General features: G+C 32.3%; 1 protein-coding gene across 1 annotated transcript in view; it reads left to right on the top strand.

Moving 5' to 3' along the window:
- The window catches only part of LOC109862122 (TBC1 domain family member 24-like), an 11187-nt gene extending 1067 nt beyond the window's left edge, over positions 1–10120 (top strand). Inside the window, exon 2 of the mRNA XM_020442053.1 lies at positions 9825–10120. Within this exon, the coding sequence (XP_020297642.1) occupies positions 9825–10099 (275 nt within the window). The 3' untranslated portion in view covers positions 10100–10120. The remainder of the gene's footprint in view (positions 1–9824) is intronic.
- Positions 10121–11559: the final 1439 nt, after the last annotated feature.

Raw genomic sequence — 11559 nt, 5'->3', positions numbered from 1 at the left:
TATATATACAGGGTGTCCCAGAATTGGTTTAACATCTCTCGTAGACAGGTAGAAGGTATAAAACTGAGGTAAAAAGTCTTATACCATTTTGCTAGATTTGCAATAGTTACCGAGATTTTAATTAACAAAGATTTACGAATAAGCGTGCATCGGGCTGTCTTACGCGCGTAGGACAGCCCGGCGCGCTTCACACAATTACATTTTAATATGTATATGTTATAGTATATGCTGTTATATTAGCTCCTCCCATATGTCGCTATGGGTAACACTGTTAGCGCGCGAAGCGCGGCGGGCAATCTTACGCGCGTAAGACAGCCCGATGCATGCTTATTCGCGGATCTTTGTTAATTAAAATCTCAGTAACTATTGCGAATCTAGCAAAATGATAGGACTTTTCACCTCAGTTTTATTCCTTCTACCTGCCTACGAGAGATGTTAAACTAATTCTGGGACATCCTGTATATCTGAGGAATGTTGCAGAGACCTTTTAGATAATAAACTGTATACTTCCGGGACACGGACCTAACCTTTAGCTATTGCCAGGTCGGACCTGGCATAGTTTTTCAGTCTCATGTCCGACATTTCCAGGTCCGACCTGGAAGTATACATTTTATCTATAAAAAACTAAAATGTAATAAAAATATAAAATTTCTTCCAGTTTGATCAAAAGCAAGGTATCCTCAGATTAAATACTTATATATTTACTTTTTCGTGTCCTCTTGTATATGCACAATAGCTTTTTTTTTAAATATTGAGTATTTTAATAATCCAGATATAACATGTATATTTTCGGGACACATGCAGTAATAATATGGATGTTTTCGGGACCATACATATGTTATCTTTTAAACTGTGAAAATATAACTTACCTATTAATATAACTAAAAATAGAACTTACCTATTAATTTGACACAAAATTATTTTATTGAGATCATTATTTTAACTATAAAATTTGAAAATTGTATGTAATATTGCATATTTAAAGGTTTTGTTTGTATGATATAATATGAATACTTTCGGAACCGCATCAAACTTTTACTCCTATAACTTTAACGCGCGCGTGCATATACTAAAATTTACAGTATATAAATATTCAAATGCAGATTAAATTTGAATAAAACTTACGTTAAAGATTAAATTTATAATATATATGGTTATTATGTAACTTGTATCAAAACTTTACAATGATTTGTAATGATTTATAATAACCCTAAATTATAGTAGATGAGGCACATCTTATTGACATACACTTTCATAAATAGTTCGTAAACATTTAATAATTCCTTTGACGAGAAAATAAAACTTTTACAAACGATCCTGCTAATAACAAAAACTAAGCAACATAAAAATTACTCGAGCTATTTCGTAGAAAATATTTTAGTTACTTAGCATTTTATTCAGAAATATTAGTGCTTTTCTATTAAACAAACTCGTCTTTTGCAGATGTTAAAACTAAATGCTAGTTAAAAAAATTATTTTGTCTGCTATTCTACATAAAACCACGCTATACAAAAATATTGATATCATATAAATTTTTGTGTTTTAAACTCTTCTTGTCTCTTATCGTTATTATCGAATATTGTACAAAGCAACTCTTAATGATATGACACTTTTAAAGATTGTTTGTAAACATTTACTCATTACTTTGATGTAAATACATAACATACAAGCGGTTCCGCTAATAACAAATATTAGCGCCAAAAATATTTCTCACGCTATTTTGTAGAATATCACTATTTCAGCTTTTTAGGATATTATTACAAAACAGTATTGCTTTATTATTTAACAACATTGATTTTTGTACATGTTGCCATTAAATGTTAAACAATTATTTTGCCTGCAGTTTTGAATCAAAACTGCAGGTACACTACTATTAATATCGCACATCCTTTAGAATTATAAACATTTTTCTTATTATTGGTATTATCAAATATTAGACAAGGTAAATCTTATTATATATACTTTCAATGATTATTCATAAACATTTAGGCATTACTTTGACGTAAATAAAAATTATACAAACGGTCCCGCTAATAACAAAAAATTGGCGCCATAAAACTTGCTTAAGCTATTTTATAGAAAATATCAATATTTTAGCTGCTTATTTTATTATTTATAAACATTAGAGTCTTATTATTTAAACTCGGAATTTTTTAGATTTTTTGACACTAAGTGCTAGTTTAACGTAGTTGAAGTATTTTGTTGCAACTCTGAATCAAAAGCGCGCTACAGTGACATCGTAAAAACTGTGATATTTTAAAATTGTTTTGTGTTATCGAATATTAGACAAATCTTATTGATGTATGTATGTTTTTTGTGATATTCTGTAAAATCCTAGGCAGTATTTTAACGTAAATATATCAATTTTAGAGTCGGTCTTGCTAATAACAAACATTTGTCGCCATAATAATATTGCTCATAGTTTTTCATAAAAAATGTTACTGTTATTAAAATAGTCATTGTTTACATTACATTACATTATTATTATTATTATTATTAGCATTGTTGTTGTTGTTGTTGTTGTTGTTGTTGTTATTATTATTATTATTATTATTATTAAAATATTACTGACTTATTATTGAATTTTCTTAATGTTGGCATTTAAAGTTTGGAATATTTGACGCTGATAATTCCAAGTTACAAAAAATGCGTTATGCTGTTATTACTGCAAAACATTGGATAGTTTAATAGTTTTTTGATTATTGTCGATTCAACAAAGTAAATCTCAAAAATAAAAGGTATACACATTACATGTATCTGAATGATATTTCAACGACGGTGTGTCAAAAATTAAAATAAAGTTTTTTGAAATATAAACAAGTTTTATTAGCAATTAGTATTAAACTGAGAATCATCTCAAGGCTCTTGAGTCTTTAAACTTAGTCGATAAATATAATTGGTCATATAGAGCCGTTTGCTGGATGTTGTGCAAAAGAAGTGTTATCAAGTGAATTTTTCAACTAAAGTCACTGTGTGCATAGACAACGTTTAGTAGTTTTTGTAAAACTTTTTTCTGAAATTTCGGAGTTCAGAAAAGATATCTTTGAAAAATAGAATTACTGCTTGCAAAATCCAATTAGCTTAATGAACTTTTTTCTATTAATTGTAGCATAATAAAATTTTTACTGTTATAGCATAGCATATGATAATTGGCACAAAAGTGGCATAAAATTACTCGTTTTATTTTGTTTCTATTTTGTTTTTATTTTATATAATGCATAGGTTTAAACATCTAGAAATTATTAATTTCATTTTACAGTGATGAGTGGTAATATGCAATACACAATCTTATTTTTATGTTTTTCATTATGCTTAATCAAAATTTTGGCACAATCATGTATGTAATACGTCTATATCGCTAGTCGCGTATCTTCGCAATGAGAGACACGAGGCCCGAGAAAGAGAGACGCACGAAGTTCAAATATGGGCATAGATAGTCGAGCGTCATTATGCGCAGGCGCGTCTACTAAGCGAGTGCGAGCGAGACAAAGCATTAGAAAGTGAGAGAAAGAACGCGAGAAAGAGAAATGCCCAAGCGTGCTTGAATGTTCACCGCATGCGCACAAAGCAGCTGGACCTTGCGCGAGAGAGAGGCTACTATATTGTCTGCACCGTAACGTTCGGGCTTCAGGCAGAGATGCCAGTTTGCAGACGCTAGCAACATGCAGCAGCAAGTGGAGGGGACGCGCACACAAACGAGCAGCCACTCGCCGAGGCGCTGAGCGCACACGTTACACGGCTGTTCACCTGTGTGCGTTTCGTCTGTGTATCTCCTCTACTTGCTGAGCATGTTACTAGCGTCCGCAAACTGGCATCTCTGGCTTCAGGTCGGCACCGTACTAGCGATATAGAAGTATTACATATATGGGCACAATAAAGTCAGCGGTACACAATGGTTTTTTGTCTGCTGGATTTTTCGCATGCTGGCTGCCGTGCTGGTTAAAGGCCTATTTACTTAAAGACACTGGTCTTGACTAATCACGTTACAGCAGCAGCACACGATGCTGTTTTGCCTGCTGGATTTGCATGCTGACAGTGTGCTGGTTATGTTGCTGGCATGAAAAAAATGTAATAATATAATTTCTTGTTATTGTGAATAATAATAGATACTAATAATATAAAATAATAACTAAACTAATATTATAAGTAATTAGTATTAAAAATTACATACTCTTAAGCATATAATAGTGTAAGAAGAAAATAGATGTTTTAAACAAGAAGAAAATAGATGTTGTGAATAAAAGTCAGTATAAATATAATAAATAGAACTTCTTTTATTAATAAATAGAACGTCATTAGTATCAGCCGAATAAAAAAATGGTTTTTTTTTACTGAATGATACAATAGTGGAGCGTGTGATGGTATCATTATCAAAATATGGTATGGTTATCATTATCAAAAAACTTGTCAAGAAAATGTCATCTTTAATGTTATCTGTTGATGCATATCAAAGACGCTTTATCGCAATGAGGATACGCATACAAGCGAGAATCGCGTCCGTATGTGTAAAACCTTATCTATATTGCGTTCAATTTGAGAAGAGAACGGATGAACAAAACTCATCCGTTTTGCGCACCTCCCCTACAAGAAAGTTTCCTCACTTCACATCATTGGCTGTCAGGAAGTATTTCGCCAATTCCACACGCAATGCTATCCTTACTTTAGCCGCTTTTTTTTCCCTATGCACAGTAAAATTCTCTTCTCAAATTAAATGCATTATACATAAGATGCAGACGCAGGTCAAAGGTCGCAGATCTTGACGAATCACGTTAAAGGCCATTCTACATAAGACGCAGACGCAGGTCGCAGGCCGCTGATCTTGCGGAATTGATCATTCACGTTTGTCAAATCAGCTAATCGACTTACGTGATTGGTCAATTCCTCGAGATCAGCGGCCTGCAACTTGCGTCTGCGTCTTATGTACATAGACCTTTAGTCAATTGACTAATTTGACTAACGTGACTGATCAATTTCGCGAGACTTGCGACTTGCGACTTGCAACTGCGTCTTAAGGCCATTCTACGTAAGATGCAGACGCAAGTCGCAGACCGCTGATCTCGCGGAATTGACCATTTACGTATGTCAAATCAGCCAATCGACTTACGTGATTGGTCAATTCCTTAAGATCTGCTACTTGCGTCTGCGTTTTATGTAGAATGGCCTTTATGTAGATAGACTTTAATGTCACAGCATTACTGAGATCACGCAAGAAAAATAACACTAATCCAACAGAACGGCCAGCAAGTTTCATTATTTCCAATAAAACAGCCAGCAGCGTAGCCAGCACAGAAACATGCAAGCAATCGAGCAAGTAAAACAGCATCATGTACCGCTAGTCAAATTAGTCAACTAACATGATTGGTCACTTCCGCGAGATCTACAATCGCTGTAGATAGGCTCTTATCCTAGATATATATACTGGAAGGGACATAGCTAACTTGCCGTTGTCTTCAACATCTATCTATCTTTGTCTGTACATGATACCGCAATACGCATGCGTTGATTATGTTGTATGTATGACAAGCAGCGTTCACAGTTTTGGCTTCCTTACAGCATGCTAAAACGGTGGAAGGGATGCGCACAACAGCAGCGAGTTTATGCAATTAGAACTCGCTACTATTGTGCGCATTTTCTCTACCTCTTTAGCATGCTGTAAGGAAGCTAAAACTGTGAACACTGATGACAAGATAGAACATATAGCAAGTTATATATGTGAAGGATATATCTTCACATATATACTCTCACATACTCATATATACCTTCTTAAGCTGCGTTCCGTTTCACGCATTTGCGCGTATTTATCTATCTATACGTGACGTGTACTACAGATAAATGCGCACATATGCGTGAAACGGAACGCACTCTTAGTCGGTTATTTTCTCATGCAAGCACATTAACAGATTTCATGCAGACAAGGATAAATAGATGTTGAGGACATTTTTGTTACGTACGTCAGATAGGCCATGCCCCTTCCAGTATATATGTTCTAAAAGATAGGCCTTAGCCAGCTCGGCAGCCAGCATGCGAAAAATCCAGCAGGCAAAAAAGCATCGTGTGCCGCTGGCTTAATACAAGTAATTTTTATGGCGCCAAATTTTTGTTATTAGCGGAACCACAAGTCACATTCTCATTTTGTATGTGTAAGCTGATTGGCTATTCAGTAGGTTTGTTCTTTTTACTTGCATCGCCTGCATTAGTTCAGAGTTTATCTTTTTTACTTCACATTAGAAGGAATATCTAGTATTCTTATAGGAACTATTAGTATTCTTATTATTTCTTTTCCACTGGGATTTGTGGCTGTCAAAGTGATTACGAAGCTAATTTTATCGAAGATCTGTATAAGATCGAGAGAGCTATCAAGGATTAGATAGATTGACGACCCAGCAGATGAAGCTATCGAGAATACCATTTTTAGAGAACACCAATTAATAAAGAGTTTAGGCTTTTAAGTTTCAAATTAACGCGGAATTTAAACGGTTATGAGAGCGGCTTTACGCTGCATGTTTGTTGCCGAATATATGTAGGTATATGTTTCTTTTGTGTAACTTTTTTACACATGAGTTTGAATTGGAATTTTAATTTTTAAATTCATATAGAATGCTATACTTGCATCACATATACAAGAAACCTTCGTTTATCCCCCTATCTAATTTTAAAATATTGCGAAAGAAACACCTCAATCAGGAATCGAACCAAGAATCTCCAGCTTATTTTCAAAATTTCTTGATATACGAATATTGCGAGACAAACATCAAGTACTTCGGTGGCCAAATTGAGAAGGCGATGGCACGGAAAGCCGGAGATACCAAGTTCGATACTTTTGGCCGAGGTTTTTTCGTAATATTTTAAAAATTAGATAAAGGGATAAACGGGGATTTCTCTCATATACGTGATGCAAGTATAGCATCTTATACGAAGTTAAGAATTAAAATTTTACTTCAAATTTATGTGTAAAAAATTTATACAAAAAGAAACAAATATATATTCCGCAACAAACATCCAGAGTAAGACTCTTACGACCGTTTAGATTTTACGTTGTTAGTTTAATACGATGTTTTTCAAAGGCTGACGGTCTTGCGAGAATTTGTGACACGAAAAGCGAGTCTAATACAACTGATTTTGACAGACATTAGGTCAGCGGGTCTTGATGTAAATACAGGTGATCGACAATACAGTCTTGAGGTTGCGAGCGATAACATTGCAAAAACTACACGACTCAAGTAAATAATGCGTGAGAAAATAGCGAAAAGTCGTCGTTTTGTTTTTTCGGCGATGGTGCAAACGACTTATAAGAAGAGGCTCAGACGTTTGAATTACTAATTTGCTTCACATGCACATTGATAGGGGATCACGAATACAATTTCATATTCAAGCAAAGTGCAATGGCTCAAGCACTCGCGCGAAAATGCATCCCAACTTTATACATATTTTACTACACATGTATATTTATCTTTTTTTATAAAGTAATTATTTAAACACGTATTTATAGGTCCATTTTGATTAGTTATTAAAATAACAAAAAAATATACCTTTATGTATAAATAAAATATAATAATATTTTAAATGAAAATATATATGATAAATTCGAGATAGATTTACTCGCGAATGCTTGAGAAGTACACTTTGCTTCTTGAAGTAAGGGAAGTGCAATTTCTACCCCGGAGATGGAGTTTGAAAATTGCAAACTGTGTATTTTGCGAGCTCCTAAATCAACAAACAGTATTTGCGTAAGAACGAAGCGGTTTCTTTTATTTTTCGAGTATTTCTTTTATTTTTTCTTTATAATGAAAGAATTTTGTTTTAAAGTAAAAATACTTTAAAGTGGCTTTGCGCACAAGAGACCGGAACTCAAAAATCTAAATTGTGGCTAAAAGCTCGTATATCGCTCGTAATTTTTGCGCAAAGAACAATTCGATATCTGCAATTTTAAATAGTGGAGAGCGCAGTCGATACAGCCCTTTCACCAAAAAATTAAATTTGACTTCGGAAACGAGCTTAATCTCTTCGTTACGATGTACCTGTGTGCAAGTGTGCTTTCTCTATACGGTAAAGTCTGCCGCAAATATCTATTTTGTAGATAAAGTGAAATATGTGAAGTCTTATAAAATAATTGTCTCTATGTTAATAATTGTTTAAGTGCTAATTAAAAACGAATTGGTATAAAATACCGAACGTCGACTTTAGTCAGCGCTAGGATCGAAAAAGTAAAGAATTTTAATCTGATGGGTTCGAAAGCTCATAAATAGCTCTAATAATTCTGAAATAAGATAATCATTTTTATTTGATTCGGATAAGATTCGGATAGAGGATAGAAAGAGAGAGCTAGTTAGCGTTAGTTTTAGCGGAGTAGGTTTGAGAAAGTGAATGGTAATAGGAATAAGCCAATCAACTTAAAAAAATTGTATTTTGTAATATTATAGGTCTTTTATATCATTAAGCTATTTTGTTTCAATAGTCTTTTATAAAAATTAAAAGAAAAAATTAATAATATTATTTAAAATATAAAACCACAACAAACATATTTAAAACTAAACAAGTAGGCTTAATTAACATTGTATTTCAAGTTTGAAAAGCAAAAATTGCAATTAAAAATCTTATTTATAATTAGAAATCTTATAAATTTGAAATATTTAGAATGTGTATTGTGTAGAATGTATATTATGAATTTATTTGATCTAATAAAGTTTTGTTTAAATAAAGTATGTATTAAAATATTAACAGTTACTATGCCTGATATTTGATGCTTTCGCGGTGTGTTGTATTAACATTCAAAGATGTTTATCGGGTTTAAACCGCGTTGCCATTTTTATATCGACGTTTCGTGAACATTTCAGCTCACTTCATGAGGGTTTCTAGAGCAGCCTGATACTATCAGGCTATGTACTATCAGGCTATATTAACATTCGAAGATGTTTTTTAGGTTTGAACCGTATTAGTGTCATTTTTATACCGACGTTTTGTATGATACTATCAGGATGTATCAGACTGCTCTTGAAGCCTTGATGAAATGAGCTGAAATGTTCACGAAACCTCGGTATAAAAATAACACTAACGTGGTTTAAATCCGAAAAACATCTTTGAATGTTAATTTATTATGCCTAATGACCTGTATTGTTCAGTCAATGTTGTATTACAAAATAACACTTTTTTAGGTAAATAAATTTAAAATATTATATTATGTGATATTATTACTAGTAATAATACAACCAATGTATTATCTAAATACTTATGTTCTGCGTTTTAACATCCAATGTACAACTGAAGAAGACTTGAATAAATAAGTCGAAACGTTTTGTTTAAAACGAAAAAGAGAGTAAAAGAAGTTCTCTTTAAACAAATTCCTGCCAAACACCCAACAACGGTTTGCATTAGCTGATCATTTCAACACGTCTTTTGGAATTAAAATATTATGTTATTAAAGTTACAATAAGATTGTAGAACTACTACTATATAATATATTCTGAAGCGTGTATATTACAGATTAAGATTGAGATTAGATTGGAATTTGATCAAACAGGACAAAGTTTACTAAATTTGAGATTTGCTTTTTTATTCTTAGTGACTAAATTAAATAGAATAACTGAATTATATAAGTAATTATTTAATTTAATCTCAATTTTAACTTGTAGTTTGATACAGACTTAACAGCTTCAAAAAGCTTCTTTTTACATTATTACTTTTTATTATTATATTTTGAAAATTTTTACTTTTTCAATAAAACTACTTGTTTCTTTTTTGTAATTTTTTAGTTTTGCTAACTGTTTTTTCTTTGTTTCTGTAGAACAAAACGTTTATAAGAAATGTTATTAAACATTTGTTTACAGAACTACCAGAAAAGGCCATTATGCTGCCGCCATTTGTCGATAGTACACATTGCTTATCCTATAATTTGACGAGGAAAGGCAGAAATGTGGCGGATAGAATTGTATCGGTACTAGGATATGCTTGTCCTGATATTACTTACAGTCCAACTCTTTATCCGTTAACTGCGCTTCTGCTGCATTTTGTGCCAGGTATGCTACATCAGCAATATATAAATAAAATAAGGTTAGCAATAATACAGTACGAAGTACATAACTCTCTCTATGTACTTTGGTAAGATTATATATTTATTTTTAGAACATAGAGATGTAACAAAAGAAAACATTTTTTTATATAAAAATATTTAATGCAAAAAAACTTGGCGCGGCTGCATCAGACTGACGCACAAAGAAATAATTTTATTATAGTTATAGAAAAGAGAGCAGCGCGCTAAGTTTTTTTTGAATTAAATATTTTGTATATTCAAAAAAATTTTTTCTCTTGTTACATCTCTATGTTCTATTGTAATAAATATAATCTTACCAAAGTACTACATAGTTATGTACTTAAAATTAGTTATTAATAATCACGGAAAAAAAAGTTAAAGCGTAGTCTTATTATAGACACAATTATGTTATTGTATATTGTTTTTTAACAATGAAACAAGGTTTTAGAGAAAGAATGTTTTGTAGTATAATATGTATACACAGAGAGAAAGGTTTCTTTAAATTTAATAATCCGATTTGTTTGATTCATATTTGTTGCATTTAAACAACATAATTTTATACCAAACAACAATTTTGTTGAATGAAAATTATATTGTTACGTTAAAATAAATCAAATTATTTGACGGAAACAATACAAATGTTTGAAATAATTTATTCCAACAAAATAATATTTTATTTGGTTTTAATAAGCATTATTTAATGAAAAAAATCATTTTGTAACATATAAGTATAACATAAAATATATTTGATTTAAATATAGCATTGAGACAAAAAATTTCGCGTTGTAAAAATGTACTTTAAATTTTAAGAATAATAAATAATTAATAATAATTCTCCGATATATTATTCTCTCTCGGTCTACCGACGGACGCGATCACGAAATAATCTTTTCTTTATTTGTAAACCTGTTTTTTTAATTATATTTGAAAACCTTAGACTCAAGAATAAATCTGTTCTTTCTTTAAAATTTATATTCCGCGTCGTTTATTCAGTTTTCCCGTATTCCCTCCTGACCGTGACATAATATCCCGCCCCTCTCCGTTCGGATCAAAAAGAGCTAGTCGGCCTGAATTCCGACGACGGGACGTCTTGAAAATTGGTGTGCGAATTGCGGGCCTGGCGCCCGAATTACATATTTAAGAAACCAGACTACCCCGAGGATTCAGAATATTTCCGGGCTGACCTGGACGGTGACAGCGGTCACGCCGGGGACGAGCCGTTTTTCTTATTGCAGCCGTTTAGAGGAAAAAAATTGTTGCAATACATCTTACATACATATTACATACATTATTCAGACTCAATGATGAATCACTGACTCAATAATTTGGCTGCAGAATAAATTACTAGACAAGTACTGAAGCTCTATGATGAATTATTGACTCAATGATTTAGCTGTGACAAAAATTAATGGCACATGTATAATAATAAGAGAATTATTTTTATCCATTCACTGGTCGATCGGCGAAATAAATCAGGTCTTCAAAGATTAATTTGAGTGAAATCTCGAATTAATTCCCTTTTCAAAAGGCGA

The sequence above is a fragment of the Pseudomyrmex gracilis genome, unplaced genomic scaffold, assembly GCF_002006095.1.
Source record: "Pseudomyrmex gracilis isolate BER0280 unplaced genomic scaffold, ASM200609v1 scaffold_1400, whole genome shotgun sequence".
In the NCBI taxonomy this organism is placed as follows: Eukaryota; Metazoa; Arthropoda; class Insecta; order Hymenoptera; family Formicidae; genus Pseudomyrmex; species Pseudomyrmex gracilis.
The sequence above is the reverse complement of the archived record's forward strand: the minus strand, read 5'-3'. Positions and strand labels throughout refer to the sequence as shown.